The sequence below is a fragment of the Conger conger genome, chromosome 1 (genome assembly GCF_963514075.1).
Source record: "Conger conger chromosome 1, fConCon1.1, whole genome shotgun sequence".
Taxonomy (NCBI): Eukaryota; Metazoa; Chordata; class Actinopteri; order Anguilliformes; family Congridae; genus Conger; species Conger conger.
The window spans coordinates 62612270-62631219 of NC_083760.1; the positions used below are offsets into that span (position 1 = coordinate 62612270).

Here is an 18950-nt window from a genome sequence, read left to right on the forward strand (position 1 = left end):
AGAGAAGATTAATTTATACAAGCTGTTTACACCTCTGCTCCACTGGGAAACCAAGTCCAGTGGTGTGATGCATGATGGGAGACTGAGGCTTCACCAGTCCCTGTAATGGGTGGAATTATCATATGCTTTCAGTCTCTGACTCGCATTAACCAATCAGAAGATAAAAGCCTTTTTTTTCAGAGATATGCTGTGATGAATTCAAATGGAGTAAGTGTTAACACACTATACAATACCTGCAATAAATACTGAAGCTGAACATAGTTTTGTCAATAAACATGGTATTAACAACACATACAATAGATCGATTCAATAGATATAGTAAGATTTTCAGTAAACATTCAGTATCTAGTCACTAGAGTCTAGGGTTGTGCACTGTGTGAATTTGCATGTCTTGTGCAGTTGTGGTTAGATTGAGGGGTACAGGCTTAGCCAGGAAAAGGCTGTATGTGTGTTGTGAGAATGCAGTGGGGGGATTGTCACTCATTTCCCACCTCCCAGAGTGACCCTGGCTGGGTGCTTTAGAAACAGCAGCCCCTGCTGCGCCCTGTGGTGCTTAATAGCCAGTGAAACCCACCTTTTAGAACAGGCCCTAATCCTGTTCCCATGCTGCGACTCGGAGAGAGGGAAGGGACGCGTGAAAGGAGGGCAAAGAAAGAGACAGCGTGAAGAAGAGAGAGAGAGGAAGGAGACTTGCAGGAGAGCGAGAGGGAACCAGACTGACAGAGAGAAAGAGGGAGAGGATATATTTGGTGAGAAAAGGACAGGGGGGGAGGGCAGAGGAGGTAGCTAGGGATCATCTGGGCCTTGAAATACAGCGTATCTTTCCGCATGCCATAAAAGCGCTGCCGTTTCACTGTTAATCATATCAATCCCCCGTTCCCCTCGGCTGAGCGCTGTACTCTTTACCGCCTCCCCTGCCTTTTACACGGCTGAGGCCATTTTAAGAATGCATCAAAGTGCTCATTAGCCACGGCCACGCATCCATCACCCGGTATCACTCCGCCCCCCTCTCTCTGGTTAAATATATTGACATGGCATCGCAGCGCAGAACCAAAACTGCTGAAATATTAAATAACTGGCAAAGGCCTTTGGCTCCGCCAACGAGCGCCATCCGTCACTCGGACAGGAACAGGAGGAGGAAGAGGAAACGCTGGGCCGAAGGCTCCTTCCTTCCCTGCGGGGTGGCCAGCTAATTCCCGCCATTAAGAGCCGGCTTTCCATTAACCTTCCTCTGCCTCTCTGGGCACGGAGCGTGGGTCTCCGGCAAACACGTGAATATGAAGGAGGGGGAGGGAGAGAGAGATACTGAGAGAGATAGAGAAAGTCAGAGCAAGCGAGAGAGGGAGGGAGAGAGAGATGGGTGGTAGTAAAAAAGAGATTGAGACAGAGATGCACCTATTTTATTGCTAAAAATACTCAGATATAAGAGAAGCATTCTTTTTTATGCCTTTCTCCCTTTACTCCAAATTTGTTCTCCCTGCGGTGTATATCTGAGCTCAGTGCCACTGCCTCCTCTATTGATTTGGGAGAGTGCAGACTAGCATGTGCTCACCCCCAAACGCATTAGAGAAACTCATTCTTTCTTTTCATCATAAACAACTTATTTCCCTGACAAAGTATGGAAAACTGTAAATCCTGTTAAGGAAACGTACCTACAGCCACCAGCTGTGGCAGTGTCAGTCTGCATGACCTGAGGGACACTGAGTGACCAACAATACCAACAAAACAGGAGCTTCTTTCAAATGACTGTTTGCTTGACAAGTATAAGTATACATTTTCCCATTGGCAAATCTTGAAAGGAGAACTGTCTTACCTCATTTGCTATATTTGTCTTATTTCACAAATAAGATTTTAGAATACTTGTTGAGATTGACTTATTTTTGTGTTTTTGCAGTGTATATTTTTATTAATTTTTAATTTTTATTTTCTGTTGTTTCATCATGTTTTATATAAGTAATTATTGTTGTATGCTTTGGAAATATTTACAAATGTATTTTCTGCCAACAATGCATACTTGAATCCAATGCATAATGCAATGCATTATGGGCTCTCAGTGCCCCTTGCCACCTCCTATCCTTTCTACCGCTTGTGACACATTCTTCATTTTGAATCAACGCTTTTCAGCCCAAATCAGGACACTCACGAGTCTCTCATTTTTGGCACACAGTGCTGTTGGCCCAGGGGGGCATGTCTGCGTGTGGCCAAGTCTCACAGAAAATCATGACCTCACAACTTTGAATTGAATTGAATTGGTTTTCAGTTAAAAACATAATTATGTTGCGTGCATTATTCTCTTCCATTTGGAAGGACAAAAGAAGCCATCTCAATGGGACTCACCTGGTTAAATAAAGGAGAAATAAATAAATAAATAGATTAGAATACAGTACATACTGCATGTATTTTAGCACAGTTACTCAACATGTGTGTCTGAGGATGATGGTGGAACTTGCTGAGCCAGTGCCTCTGCTTCTTCTGGGGAGATTGTGATTCCAGAGAGGGAGAGGGAGTGCGGGAGGGAGGGAGGAAGATAGAGAGAAAGAAAAAGAGGAGGAGAGGGGAGGTAGAGAGGCACAGTCAGAGATGTGTGCACCTCTGTAGGAGTGTAGGAGTGGTGTGATGAGTTGTTGTTTTGCGTGGAGGTCGGTCATGTCTTCCCTTTGACAGCTGCGAGGAGACGTGCCATAACTAGAAAGCGATGAAAGCCATGGCCATGAAACAGTAATGATAATGATTGTTACTATAACAAGCGAGCTGTGTTGACAGGAGATGGTCATAGTGTAATGTCAGCGTTTGGCGCAAGCAGTTTCTGATTGGGACTCAGACTCTAAAGTGCAGCTGGCGCTCCTGCAAACACAGCAAACCACACACATGTCCCAGAATGAGGAGATGCATCCAGCCCAGCTGCCTCACACCACTGCACTCTGCAAAAAGTTACTGTCTTAACAAGTATTTTATTTTGGAATAAGATCTTATTTTTTCTCTCAAGCAGAAAACTTTAGCTTATTTTAAGTTATTGTTTGCTTGCCCAGAGAAGTTTTCTTATCCCACTGGCAAATGTTGAAATGAGTCAAACTGTCTTACCTCATTGCCAGTATGTTATCTTATTTAGCAAAAAGGTTAACAGAAATATGTTATCTTATTTAGCAAAAAGGTTAACAACAAATACTTGTTGAGATTGACTTGGTTTTTGCAGTGCACCTCAGTTTCCTCTCTCTCAGGTCACCCGCTCAGTGTGGGTTCTCATGCAGAACCCTCATTTGGACTCACTCTTGGCCTGTAAGGCAGCTTCTGCAGAGGAGAGTCCACAGAGATCCCTCTTAAAGTGTCCCAAATAAGGGGCCAGAGAGATGTTATGTCCAGCACCCTTATGGTCCTTCACCCTCGCGTGTGCAGGCCGGTATCCATAATGACCCTACTTCTCCTTGTCTAATGATTATGGTGGGCTTTAACCGAGCCCAACAGTTATTAAAGATCTTCTAGTTACAATAAAAAGGGCCCCAGCCCTTCCACGATATATATGGGCGCAATTATTCCCACGTTGTCAGAGCTATTCCGCTCCTGGTCTCCCTGGCTCGTGATAACAGTGATGAACGGGCTCGCTGAAACTTCTTTTCGCAGTAATTGTTTAGAATGAAGCCCTCGGTGAGAAGGGTCCACAGTGTTTGCGCTCCTGGTCACTAATTATTCCTGGGTGCGTTGATGTTATCAGCTCTGTGCGTTTTTTTTTTTTTACTGCAGAGTAAACGTTCTCATTATCCTCCCCTGCATTCTCTTTTACTCCACTCTCGCCACGGGGTGCAGAGGCTGTAAACGCGACAGGCTCCGCCGAGCATCAGCCTGGTCCCCTCACAGGGCCTTCTCCTCTGGAACCTACTCACATGCAGGGCAAGCACAGTTAAACATTATGCTAAATAAACTGCACATATACTATATTTTACATGCTCTATATAGTGTCAGAATACAGCATGTACAGCATGTGTGATCCGTATTCTGTATATCACATATACAGAGTCAAATGGCCACATTCACAGCACACAATGTTTAAAGCAGTCATTAATCACATTCTGTACATACTATATACGGTGCTCAATAGCCATATTCACAACATGTAGTACAGGCCACCAGGTGTGATTAAGCCATGTTCTCAATATAAACTGTGTACGAAGCTGTCTAATGCCATCACAGTAGTGCCGTAGTAGTGTTAATTTCACACCACTTTTAAGTACTGACAGGAGATTGAGGCCCCATGAACCCAACAGTTGGTGGCTCTGTCACAATCGGCTAATCACTGACTTGTATGGACCACTGAAAAGACTGTGATTGGTTAAGACCTGTGAGTCACTGACTGCACATGATAGCTCCACCAGTTTTGGGGCTTATGCACTGCAAAAAAAAAAAAAAAGTAAGCATTTTAGCCTTATATTTAAAATTAAAATCTTATTTCTATTACTTTTGCTAAACAAGAAAAAAAGGTGTCTCGCCAATGAGGCCATCTTAATGAGGTCACTCAATCATTTCAAGATTTGCCAACAATATCAGCTGTTTCCGCTTGACAGAAAAAAAGCTTTTCAGACTCCTTACAAGACGTTTTTTGCAGTGTGAAGTCTACCCCTACCGTGGTTCCTTTAAGCCTTTTGACATTGTGCTTGTGTTGGTTCCCACCTCCCAGTGAAAGAGTTCTCCTCGCTTCCCTCACAGCAACAGGAGCAGGACCCCACAAACCTGTACATCTCCAACCTGCCGGTGTCCATGGACGAGCAGGAGCTGGAGAACATGCTGAAGCCCTTTGGCCACGTCATCTCCACGCGGATACTGCGCGACGCCAGCGGGGTCAGCCGGGGGGTGGGCTTCGCCAGGTATGCCCCGAGCCCCCGGGCCCTCTACACACTCCCTCCACCACACACATTCACTCAATTTGGGCAGCAAAGCAGTGAATACAATAATAGTCATTCATTCACTCATTCACGCATTAGCACTTTATTAATAGGGCCTTAGTGGATTAGCATTAGTTAGCATTAGCATTAGCTAGCATTGTTCCTCACAGTATCAGAATATACTACACGCATGTATTTTCTTCTGTCCACCTGTAGTAAAGTGCATGAGCACTATGGGTGCAGACTATAGCATCTGATTGTGTAAATAAAAAGATTGACCTGCAGTGCAAATCCATACATTTTCAGAAGCTGTACCCAGAAGGAGCTCCATATAAACAGTAAACATGTTCTGTGTCCAGAAGGACTGAGGAGAGTCTCCTTATACCTGAACCTCAGATCCCCAGTCTGTCTTTTCTGGGTAAAATCCAGTTGGTTGACCGGACTGGACGCACACTGACAGAGCACCACTGTTGGCCGGTAGTGACCACCTGTTTGGCCTGGGTCAGCAGGGACGCTGGGTAATTGAGTGTGGACTGGGGCCAGCACGCTGACAGATGTTGAGGGAGAGAGGGGGGGTGTTAGAGAAGGTAAACCAGCCTTAGTGTTTCTGTACCCTCCATTACCGTTATCAGGCCCCATTAAGGCCAGCGGGTTGCTAATTATTTCCAACAAGACTACCTAATGTCATTAAGGACTATTCCTCAGAGTGGGCCTGCATAAACCACACCCCTGTACCCTCACTGTAGGCTACTGCAGGACGCCAGGAGAGAGAGAGAGAGAGAGAGAGAGAGGGAGAGGGAGAGTGAGAGAGAGAGGGAGAGAGAGAAAGAGTGAGAGAGGGAGAGAGAGAGCGAGAGAGAGAGAGAGAGAGAGAGAGAGAGGCGGCTGACGGCTGGCAGAATGACAATGACCTGTCTTGGGCAGCTCTGAGGGCCCTAGTGCTGGCCTGCCACCGGAGCGTTCGTATTTCGGGTTTTGTGTGTTTGAGATTAGCCTCCTCCGTGTGCTCTTGTCTGGCCTTTCAGAGGGCACTGCTGTGCAATCCCACTGCACAGAATCTGAGCTCCTTTTCTCCCTGCTCTCACTGATGCTCTTACTGCTGCTCCATATCTCACTGCTGCTCTTACTGCTGCTCCATACTGCTGCTCTTACTGCTGCTATTACTGCTGCTGTCACTGCAGCCTGAAGCATATTGCAAGTGAGCGTCTCTCTCCCTCTGTGTCTCTTATTCTCTCCTGATTTTCCTTGCTAGTTCCCCCTCAGCAGCCCTCTCTCTCCCTCCCTCTCCTTTGTCAAGTTCAGACTCTTAACGAACCACTTCTGTTTACTTGTCAAATCTGTACAAAAGAATCCAGAGAAAGTTGTGGTTAGGGACTGACATTGTTTTCCCTGTATCAATTCCTCCATCAATCTTTGTGATATGTAACATTCAAGGAGTGAGCAGAATATTGACTTAAATTCTTTCATCCATTGCACTGCCTCTGATTTCTCAAAACCACACAGACTTCATTTATGTGCCTGACAATCCCCCTTTCCGAAATATCAGCACACACAAACACAGGTCCACACATATTGTATACATACACACACATGCAGGTACACACACTCTCACGTGCATAAACACAAGCACACGCATGTACACGCATACACCACCCATGCACACATACACACAAACACACACACACAGCATGTGCCTCCATCTGTGTGACAGGTACTTTGATCAAAGTTCTCTTTCCTTGCAGAATGGAGTCCACTGAAAAATGTGAAGTGGTGATTCAGCATTTTAACGGGAAATATCTGAAAACTCCACCCAGCATCCCCAGTAAGTGTGCTGCAGTTTGACTTCCAGTTTGATTTGTTTTGGATTTGACTTTGAGCTCCGAGTTCGCCGAGGATGTTAAACGATTTTAGTAAGTGAATGCAATTTTAAAAAGACCAGACTGTGTTAAGAGGTTGCATATGCCTCTTGTTGTTTTGCCATCTAGTGGCAATGGGGAGGTATTGGCCTTCCCTTGGGGGCGCTACTCAACAAATTAGCAGGCACGGGAAGCCTGCTGTAGTTTATAATGTTTCCAAGGATGTAAATGAACGAGGAAGTCTTCTGAGCAAATAAAAAAAATGTAATGCATGGCAATCCAATTTACAGCAGAATTGGGCCCATTTGCTATGCGGCCTAATTATTAAACTCCATTTTGTAGAACATTGAGCAGCAGAACCTGCAGGATGTAATTTTGAGAGTGAGTCAGGGACAGGAGGCTTGCAGGGCCCTCAGAGACTCTGAACTGGGTGAATTTAAAAGCTTCCCTGTAAATGTCATCTCCCTGTAATATAAAGCCACTCCTGTGTCTTGCCACTGCATCTCTTAGCAGGTGCGGGTAATAAAAGTCAATCTTTCACTCATGTATGTTGATTTTTCTAAAGAATGAGCTTCTCTCTCCATCACCTCTCAGGTGATGGCAAGCCACGGCCTCTTAGGCCTGCTTGTGACTGGAGCTCAGCCTTTTCCTGATGCAGAGAGAGCACTGGCTGTTTGAGTCACCTCCAAACATAACTGAGTCAGTTCACCATAGAATTCACTCTACGTTTCAAATCATTACTCACTCACTCACTCACTCACTGACTCGATGTACTCAGACACGCACTCTCTCACTCACATTTGCTTATGGTCACTAACTCACTCATTCACTCACTCACTCACATTTGCTCAAAATCTCACTCCCTCTCTCCCTCTCTCCCTCTGCACTCACACTGGAGCCCAGTGTGTATTACAGAGCTGACACCAGCAGACTGGTGCCCAGTGTGATCCCAGGGAAGAGGCCCTCCTGGGCACAGCTATGGCCAGCTCTGCACCAGTCTGCAGGGCTGCCTGCCACAGTTGGCACCTGCACACCAGGATTGTGTTCCAGGCTGTGGGGCGTATCACTGCACCAAGGTCTAATGATTGAGCTGGGCATTCTGTCCAACAGCCTTATTTTGGAAGTATTCGATTCTTTAGCTAATGTAGGTTTGATAGCCCAGAGAGGTACAATTACCACCCATTGCCACTGCTGGCATCTGTGTTTAAAGCATACTGGCTCAGTACATTTGGCTTTCACTAGAGCTAAGGGGTAGACACTCCTTTAGTCATAAATGGAAGTGGGCCTTCTGCCTTTTCCCACAGAATCTGCCGCAACTAAGCGTTGCCTTCATGCTTTTTTTTTTGGAGTTTTGCAGATCAACACAAGACGGAATGCGACTGTAATATCAATTCTCTCGTTAACTATTTTTTGTTTCATGGTGAGTCTCGATAAGCTGTCATTCCTCTGTGGGAAATGCAGAGCGATGCGAGACGTTCTATCTCTTCTCAGTCGCTCGTGGGAATGTTGACGTTGTTTCCCTGCTAAATTTAGACCGCCACTGGATGATGACAAATGCAAGCTTCTTCCCCGTTGCGTTAGGGTGATTTATTTTGGCGAAAGGCTGCTGCTTTTCACCTCCAACGCATCATTCACAATCCGGCCCTGAGTGAGCTGCACACACCCTGCAGTGTAACCTTGTCAAAGTCACGGCTCTGCCTGCGCGTGTGTGCAAAAGTGTGTGTGTGTGTGTGTGTGTGGACACGTGTGCCCACGTGCCTTTGTGCCAGGCCATATATTTGCCATACCGGTAATCCAGTTCACTAACAAAAGTGAGTAGAAGCCTTATTCAGCAACCAATGTGGTTATCATGGCATCAACATTGCTGATGTATGCAGCACGTCGAAAGACTTCAAATCCATCCATGATATTCTCCACTGCCTTCCTCCCCGGAGAGAAACGGTGCAGAGGGGTCCTGGCTGACCGCAGGCCCTGTGAATGATGGATTTGGTTTTTAGAGAGGGATGAGCCCTGTCGGGCTGTGAGGTGCACCTGAGCCAATCCCTGAGGTCTCCCTGCGCTCATAGCACTGGACCGCCCTCCCTTTTCACACGCAGGCCAGGACACAGCTCCCCCAGCTGGCCAAGGTGGGGGGTGCAGGGCATGTCTCACAGGGACATGTTATTGGGGAACACACTTACGTACCTAAGTGAAAATACCTGAATATTCCAGTAGTGGTCACTCTTTACCATAAGCTACATTAATTAGCATGAAAGAATGTAGTTGTGAACATTAATTGACTTCCAAATGCATTAATTAAGCATGAAATTAACTGTTCTTTAGTTAGTGTATTTGTTAACTACTATCTGATGTTTTAGTTACCTGCATATATTAGCAAACCATAGGCTGACCTTATAATTAGTTGACCATTAACACATGCATTAACTGTTTTTTGTTTTATGAATTGGCATCAACTAATGTCATTGTTTATGAATTAATTATGTACAAATACATAAACAAAGCTGTAAAGATGAACTAGTCAGTAGGTAGTTAGTTAGTTAGTTAGTTAAAGGTACACTAGGTAAGATATTTGTGTTAAAACATTGTTACAAAACCATTGTAAATTCCTTCCTATCATTCAAAAAGACTCACTGACATGTTGACTCACCCTTTGCCTGTGTTTATAGTCCTTAAATCTGGGTTTCAAAATATACAGTTGACGGCCTGACACTGTACCAAACATTGTATAACTGTACAATAATTCAAGCTCATTGGTTGAAAATTGGTTCTAATTGCCACTGCCAATATGGCGTTTACAGAGAAGGGGAAGGAATAAACAGTTTTGTGGTTTGAAGGTGTTTGTTATTGCTATTCCTCTCTTGGCCGTTAGAAGTCCAAATTGACCTATTGTACCTTTAATGCCAATTCATGTAACCTTATTGTAAAGTGTTACCCCAATACTTCAGTGTTGGTTTGTATTGGTCTTTGCTCATTCGCTGTAATTCTTGAAAAGGTAAATATTAGAATATCCTACTCTATCATTTAATTTGGCATTGCCTGCTAGGTGTGTTCTGTAATATATGGAAAGCTATTCATTGTAAATAGTGTTTAAAAGTAAGCTTAATTGTTAATCTATCACTGTGTTGTTTATCTAAGAATCTTAGAATCTAACTTAGAATCTACTAAATCCTGCTGTCATATCTCAGGGACAGAGCAGTTTCTCCTGTTCAGTGACAACATGCTTTCTCCTGCTGTGATGCTGTATCTCAGTAACCGATAGACCAAGTGGTTTCTCCAACTAATATCCCAGTAAGAGTAGTTTCTCCGATTGCAATATCCCAGTGGCAGAGTGGTCTCTCCTGCTGTAATATCTAAGTGGAGGAATGGTTTCTCCTGATGCGATATCTCAGTAGCGGTGTGGTTTCTCCTGCTGTAACATCTCAGTGACAAAGTGGTTTCTCCTGCTGTAACATCTCAGTGACAAAGTGGTTTCTCCTGCTGTAACATCTCAGTGACAAAGTGGTTTCTCCTGCTGTAACATCTCAGTGACAAAGTGGTTTCTCCTGCTGTAACATCGCAGTGACAAAGTGGTTTCTCCTGCTGTAACATCTCAGTGACAAAGTGGTTTCTCCTGCTGTAACATCTCAGTGACAAAGTGGTTTCTCCTGCTGTAACATCTCAGTGACAAAGTGGTTTCTCCTGCTGTAACATCTCAGTGAAAGTGGTTTCTCCTGCTGTAACATCTCAGTGAAAGTGGTTTCTCCTGCAGCACAAAGCCATGTCTTCATCAGTCCTTCTCTGGCAGCTTCCAGATACGTAGAGCCCCGGTCTACATCTCAGGCCCAGAGGTAGCAGAACAGATGTCTGGCTGAGATGTAGGCTCTGATGGTCTTTTGTAGATATAGCAAGATGGTCCCTTTAGCTGCCCTATAGGCAAGCATCAATGTTTAAATTCAATATAAGCAAATCAATGGTGGCATTTCAGTAGGGCACAATGTGTATTTTTCATAAGTTGTACAAGTAAAAACGATTTTGGCCTGTATCATTTTACTGCACCTATGCTGTACAGTAAAATGATAAAATGCATCGGCAAATGTCATTTGATGCAGACAAACTAGAAGCCGGGCCAAGGTATTTTATTCACAGCAAAATGTGAACTGCACAAAATTAAAATACTGAACATCTTTCTCCTCGGATAAGAACAGCCACCCTGCCATAACCTTACTGAAATTCTAATTCATATAAATTCTAATTTTTCCAATTATTTCTTTAATATCATTTCTTTTCAATATCAATGATAATTTAATTACTCAAAAAAATTGCATTGCCTCAACTCACAAAAATTAAGGCAACAATTTGCATTGCGGTTTTTGAGATTTCTACTTGGCTATTAAGTAAATGCTATGAGTCAATCATTGCCAGACTACCAATGTGGTATTCCTCCATATTTAAAAGCTTAATTATGTTAAACCTACTTAAATATTCATATTAATTGAGATATTATGTTGATGAATCATAAGATTAAATTTATTGAACTAGTAGCCTTTTTGTTTTGACATCTTTTGAATATTGTTTGTATAAATTACCCTTTTCTGAGAAATAAAGAATAACACAGTCATTTACATAATTTCACCTTTTTTATTTTTAATTGGTCAACTCTGTAGTTCTGTGGCGCACTACAGCAGATCTTTAACTTGTTACAACATGGATCTAGCTAATGAATTCTGCAAGGAGCAGGAAGTGAGGTTGGGAAGTGAGGTTAGCTGCGCTAACAACTGAACAAAAGTCATCCAGCCTTGAGTTCAGTTCCTGCTCTGATTCAGCAGGGAGCAGTGTAGCGATCCACTCAGTACACAGGCTAGCCACTCTGCTAACAGTGCACATCTTTAGTGCACTCAGTACACTGGCTAGCCGCTCTGCTAACAGGGAGCTCATCTTTAGTGCACTCAGTACACTGGCTAGCCGCTCTGCAAACAGGGAGCTCATCTTTAGTGCACTCAGTACACTGGCTAGCCGCTCTGCTAACAGGGAGCTCATCTTTAGTGCACTCAGTACACTGGCTAGCCGCTCTGCTAACAGGGAGCTCATCTTTAGTGCACTCAGTACACTGGCTAGCCACTCTGCTAACAGGGAGCTCATCTTTAGTGAGCTCAGTTCCTGCCTACTTCCTGCTCACTTTGTTAGCTAGATCTCTGTTGTCACATGCTCAAGATCTGTTACGGTGTGTCATAGATCAAATCATAATCTAAGTTGACCTATTAAAAAATAAAAAATGTGATATCAGGCAAATCATTGCTTTTTTCTTGGATTAGCAAGAATAAATGCTAATCAGGCCATAAGGCCGATGTAGCTAGCTAACTAATTAGGCTAATGACAACAAGGCTGTCTTTAGCCAACTCTAACTTTACAGGGACAAAATCTTTATACAATACAACCACCAAACTAAGAGTGCTTTAATCAATAGCCTGTCATCCTCATGCAGATTACACAAGCCAATTTCATGCTTGGACAAGGGAATTACACTGAAGTGGAGGACTGTGAACCCCAAAATGTTTGCCTATCATATGTACCAGAAAGTAGACATAACACAAAGTGGTGGATGGCTATTAAGTGAGCCATTCAATAACTGTTTCTTCTCCAGGTAGTACAGCTGCTGTCTGAGACACTGAACTCCCTTTATCTGTACTTTGCCATTCTATTCTATTCTATATTCTAATGCAACATCTCAATATCTGATGAAAGTACAGGAGGCCTCCATGTTTTTAGCTGCTCGTATTCATTGAGATACGATGCACTTACAAGTCTTTTTTTTATCTTGCCTTGGTAAGTCTGGAGCTCAAAAAACTGAATCATGAGTTAAACTGCTGTGTCATAGCAAAGCCATGATTAAATAGTCTCTCTGAGACATGACATCTTAATAATGTCATTGGGCTTATATCAGCTGTTCCAAAATATTTTCATCTGAAGACGCTGTCAGAGAGGAGCAGTGTGTTGTCCAGTGCCACTCTGGGGATCTTGGCAGTAGAAGAGATTGCTACTGTGCTGCCATCCAGGGTGAAAGAGAGGTGAAGCAGGGGGAGGACTTGGCTGGGAAGTATAGCACCTCAGTTTTAGCCAATTTGAGCTTGAGAGGAGCTGACAGAAACAACTGGGTATATGTGCCTGCCTCAGTGTACGTAGGTGGGAGTGGGGTTTTGTATGTGTAATTATGCCTACTGTATGTGTGTACGTATTGAGGGTGTGTGTGTATGCATGCGTGTGTGTTTTTGTGTGTGGATAAAGCTTCTCTTTACTCCATCTCTGGTGAAAGCCATAAGGTTGAATGGCACCTTTGTGCAGCTCTAATTGGCTGTTGGTTTTGTTTTTTTAATGAGTGTTCAGCGGGTGACTCATTGTCCCACTCCCCATTAAGAGAGAGAGAGAGAGTGTGTGTGTGTGTGTGTGTGTGTGTGAGAGAGAGAGAGAGAGAGAGAGAGAGAGTCTGTGACCTGGGGTTTGGAGAAACAGTGCTGAGACACTGAAATTTCCACAGGAGTCAATGGAAAGCCATAGCAGAAGTTTGATGGGCACGTTGACCTCCTGCAGTAATGTGAAGGAGGCAGTGCTGAAATGAGCAGCTCTCCTGTCGCTCAGTGTGCTGATGCCCGAAATGGCCCCCATCGTGAGCAGGGCTGATTAGTGCTTATATGGCGTGTGGTTTGTGGCTCAGCGTGGGCATTGTAAAACACGTGTATAACTGACAGCCTTATCACTGCAGTGGCATCTTCAGGTAATTCCTGACCCACACTGCATTTTGTGACGACACAAGCTGAGGTCCACCCTGCTACGGATGAAAAACAAACACGCAAACGTGTCTCTTTTCAGAAGAGCGCTGTTACAGGAAAATGAAGAAAGGATGTGCCCTGACATATAACTCATCTCAAAGCCCCAGACATCTAAAGACGGATAAATATACTGAGCTCTCCGCTACAGTAATGGATTGAACCTTGAGAAAGGAGCATTGGTATCAAAGTTTTAAACTCAGAAATAGCTTGTCATTGATTTTTTTTTTCTCGACTGCAGCGAGACTCCAGCAGACTGCAGAGCAGTTCTGCTGATCCGCGCTCGACTGGGGAATGAAGACGGATCGATGGCTGCGTGTGCAGTTACGCAACCGACCCGTGTGTGTGCGTGTATGTGCGTGTGTGTGAGTGTGTATGTGAGTGTGTGAGTGTGTGAGTGTGTGTGTGTGTGTGAGAGTATGTGAGTGTGTGTGTGAGTGTGTGTGTATGTGAGTGTGTATGAGTGTGTGTGTGAGTGTGTGTGCATGTATGTGCGTGTATGTGAGTGTGTGAGTGTGTGTGAGTGTGTGTGCGTGCGTGTATGTGCGTGTATGTGCGTGAATGTGAGTGTGTGAGTGTGTGTGTGAGTGTGTGTGCATGTATGTGCGTGTATGTGAGTGTGTGAGTGTGTGTGCATGTATGTGAGTGTGTGAGTGTGTTTGTGAGTGTGTGTGCATGTATGTGCGTGTATGTGAGTGTGTGAGTGTGTGTGTGTGTGTGTGTGCATGTGTGTGAGTGTGTGTGCATGTATGTGAGTGTTTGTGAGTGTGTGTGTATGTGAGTGTGTGTGAGTGTATGTGTGCGTGTGTGTGAGTGTGTGTGCATGTATGTGAGTGTTTGTGTGTGTGAGTGTATGTGTGCGTGTGTGTGAGTGTTTGTGAGTGTATGTGAGTGTGTGTGCATGTATGTGCGTACATGTGAGTGTGTGTGCGTGTGCAGTTATGCAGCCGCCTGTGTGTGTGTGTGTGTGTGTGTGTGTGTGCGTGTGCAGTGTTTTTTTTTTGCCTCCCTAACCCCTTTCGGACTTATTGTCGTACATGTAAGGATACTTTGTGGACAATAAAAGCTTAGGAGTCCCTTTGGGTTTATTTTACTGTCCATCTACTGACTTGTACCGAGTCACATCAGTTGTATATACAGCCGTTCACTCCTGCGGGCTGGTGTATGATCTCTATCATTAAAGCCTCTTCATCTTCAGCAGAGGAGGAATGCACTGTCTCTCCCTGCCTTTGATTTTGACAGTAAAGACGCTGAAAGGCAGAATCGTGGGAGATTGTTCAATTTATCTTTTGCATTAGCATTTTCAGTATCCTGAGGAAGAACACCTGACACAGCATTTACACTTCTATGAAAAAAAGACTGGATTGATTGATTTTCTTGCAGAAGAGTTGTGTCATATTGTACTCTAAAGCACAGGAAATACTGACCACACATGGTAACGTAACTTAATGGACAGTAGGTTTTTCTTTAAAATTTGTTTACGATTTTTTCCCATTTTCTCCCAATTTTGGTGGCCAATTGTACTCTGTTTATTTCAATCGCCCATGTACTACTGAGGAAACACTGTTACCACCCTGCCCCCTGGAGGCTGGAAAGAAATAGACGTGTCTTCTTCAAGCCGCATCGTCTCGATCCCCGGGGCAGTCAGGGCGCTCGTATGTAGCCCCTCCCCCGCCCTCGGAGCGGTGGCCCAATTATGCCTCTCTCTCATGCGCCGGCCGTACTCGGCGCACAAACCCCGGTCCTCGCCTTGGAACTGCGTGGAGGAAAGTCAGATGCCATACCTGTGAGCCACCACAGCGCTTTTACTATAGGTTGGTTACTACCTGTGCGGTGTATTCCTACACATACACACTATATCCATCCAAGCTACACGTAATGAGTAAAGGTAATAGCTAATTATTGTTCACCCAACAGTGCAGCAGGAAGATATTAGCAAATAAAATAACTACCCAGCAGTGCAGCAGGCAGATATTAGCTAATCGTTATCCACCCACCATTCAACATACAGTAAGTATTTGAAAATCATAAAAGAAAATTATCATCCACCCAACAATGCAGTGTCAAGATGTTAGCAAATAATTATACATACCACATTGCAACATAAAGATAATAGAAAATGATATCTATTGCAGCATTGAATCTGAGAAAACATTTCCACATCAAAGGGGACTGAGCATGTCAGAGAAAGGGAGAGAATGCAAAAGATGCCAGTACCCCCCACCACCACCAACAGCACCACCCCCTCTGCAGTTTGTACTCGGTCAGAGCAGAAGCACTCCTGGAATGCCGTGGCCCCATACAGGGCTAAAGGCTCTAAATTCACACAGCCAGACGAACGCCAGACAACTTTGGCCTTGATGTGAGACACCTGCAGTGAGGGCCAGATCAAGCCTAGGCTTCAACCCAAGACTCCACACACCCCCATCCCCATCCACACACATATACACACACACACACACACACACACACGCTCACACACACAGTCCTCATACACACACATACACACACATATACACACACACATGCTCACACACACACACATACACACACACACATATATACACACACACACACGCTCACACACACAGTCCTCATACACACACATACACACACACAGACACACACACACGCTCACACACACATATATACACACACACACACACGCTCACACACACAGTCCTCATACACACACATACACACACACAGACACACAAACACACACACACGCTCATACACACACACACACACATGCTCACACACACACACATATACACACACACATGCTCACACACACACACACACACACACACACATATATACACACACACACACAGTCCTCATACACACACAGACACACGCTCACACACACACACACACAGTGATGCACGCACACACTCACACATGAATGCACCACTTTGTGCACAAACGCATACATACACACATTCACGCTTACACACATGCACGCTCCATCCCATCTCACGTGCACATACACAGACACACACACTCACACAGACCACACGCATACACACACATACATGTTCTCACACACATAAACACACACTCACTCACACAGACCACACGTGTACACACACACACACGCGCTCACACACACACACACACACATGCTCACGTATACAGTCCTCATACACACACATTTACACACACACACAAACTTCCGTGTCTCATTGTATTGGTCTGTGCTTTAGTGGGTACTCAGACAGGACAGCTGTGGGAGGTGAGGTGGGGGCTCCTCGTGGGTCTGTGAGCACGGTTGGATGGTAAGGGTGGGGGGAGAGGGGGGGCTGGTCTCGTCAAGCTGACGTTGCGCGCGCATGCAGACACTAATGCCCACAGCGGAGTCATTGGAAGAGGCCTGGTTTCTCATAATTACACACAGACGGTAAACCAAGGTGCTGATTCTGCCCAAGATAATGATGACAGCTGCGTAACACAGTAACCCAGGTGCGTCAGCTTTCTGGAAATACACCATACAAAAGCAGGACCTGCCATTGATTCACATTGTGTGGTTTGTGTGTGTGTGTGCGTGTGTGTGTGTGTGTGTGTGTGGTGTGTGTGGATGCATTTGTGCGTGTGGTGTGTGTGTGGGTGCATACATGTATTGCGTGCATGTGTGTTCATTTGTATGTGTGTGCATATGAGTGTTCATAGATGGCACCACTCAAGAGTAAAATGAAAATACGTCATTTTTGTCATACGACACTTTTCACAAGGGTTGTGCAATGGCTTTACAGATACAGTAGAGTATTCCAGTCCCTGCTGAAAGTACAGGATGTAAGCTAAACTTTACAAAACACAGGGGGAGGGCTAGTGCTAGCCCCCCTGCAGATTCGTCCTCTCTGCTAGGGAGAGCTGTGAGATAGGAAAGTGAGATATGTGTCACTGCTTTCACAGTTCAAGCAAACAGTGGTCACACCGTGGTCACACTAAGATACCCTCCCTTCAGTGTCTTTACATGGGAGTTGTGGGCATGAAATGGCCGCTTACAATACACATTAAACATGCAACGACAGTGTGTGTGTGTGTGTGTGTGTGTGTGTGTGTGTGTGTGCGATCATGCAACGATCATTTGTGTGTACTGTATGTGTAGGTCAGATCATGCAATGATCATTCTTGGTGTGCTTCCATATTCATGATATCCTGTCAGCCCCTTCGCCCTCATTGCTAAAGCTCCTGAGTGCAGTCAAATCATGCATAATCAACCCCCTGCTTCTCTGCCTGCTTACACACACACACACACACACACACACACACACTCAGGCTCTTAGGCTCACACACACACTGACACATGCTCACACATGAACACACACATGTAAGCAAACAGTGCACACACTCACAACACATACGCGCACACAGACACACGCAGGCACGCACTCTGACACACATACTCTCTCACACACACACACACACACACACACACACATGCACAATCACACACACACACACACACACATTGGAGCTGGATTCAGGTGTGAGAGTGATGAAATCGACGTCTCCACAGGGCCTCCCGGCACAGCCAACAGCTAATCAAACGTGCCCTGATTCTTCCGCTAAGAGCAGCCGTCAATCCCACCCGTCGCCATTCTCCGGCGCTTTCCGAACGCACCCCCCACTGAGATTCCCCTCAAAGTCAGACAGGGCCAGCGTAGCCTGCAGCCGCCGAGCCCAGCGGGGAATTATAAAGAAGCAAACAATGTCAGCCCTCACAGGGACAGGAAGAGAGGGGGGCGGGGGGTGGGAGGGTGACCCGTCAAATTAGGTTCCACCCCAAGTCCTAATGCCTGTGAAATTGGGAAATTGAATTGCCAAGAGATAGTTGACCTACGGGGTCCGTTTATTCGGAGTGGGAGAGAGGGGCGGGTGGGCTGGGGGGCGGTTGTATGTCTTTTTATTTATTCATTTTATTCATTCCAAAGTGTGCTCTGTTTTCACGGGTCATTCCGATGCATTTGAGTGAGCGCTTCGCGGAGCCATTGGCTCTCAGAGTGACAGTAATATCGTGAGTGATTGCAGCTTTTGATTCCTCCCTTTTCACCATGACAGCCATCATTTTCCTGGGCTGTATTTACAATAACGAATCGCGCCTCTATGTCCTCTCACCCTGACCCCTCAATTCTATGAGAGAAAATGTTCTCCGTCCATCCTGCAGAAAGATATCCCATTCAGACAGATCATCACCACAGTGTGTGTGTGTGTGTGTGTGTGTGTTAGGGGGATTTCATAAATTCAAAGCTTCTTTAGTTTGTCAAGTTCTTCGTCTGATCTTATTATACGACAGTTTTGGAACGGTTGTGAAATCATTACATTTTTAATATGCATGAGTTGGATACACTACAATGCTAGTGTGCTTCTTCAAAGGCATGAGGATGTGTATTGATGGATTCTGCTCCCAAAGGCTA

At 45.0% G+C, this 18950-nt stretch overlaps 1 protein-coding gene across 3 annotated transcripts in view; it reads left to right on the plus strand.

Annotated features, from left to right (window-relative positions):
• The window catches only part of rbms3 (RNA binding motif, single stranded interacting protein), a 308178-nt gene that overhangs the window by 228509 nt on the left and 60719 nt on the right, over positions 1 to 18950 (plus strand). For all 3 annotated transcript variants that reach the window (XM_061236859.1, XM_061236867.1, XM_061236875.1), the window contains 2 exons: positions 4699 to 4856; positions 6617 to 6696. In XM_061236859.1, the coding sequence (XP_061092843.1) occupies positions 4699 to 4856; positions 6617 to 6696 (238 nt within the window). The remainder of the gene's footprint in view (positions 1 to 4698; positions 4857 to 6616; positions 6697 to 18950) is intronic.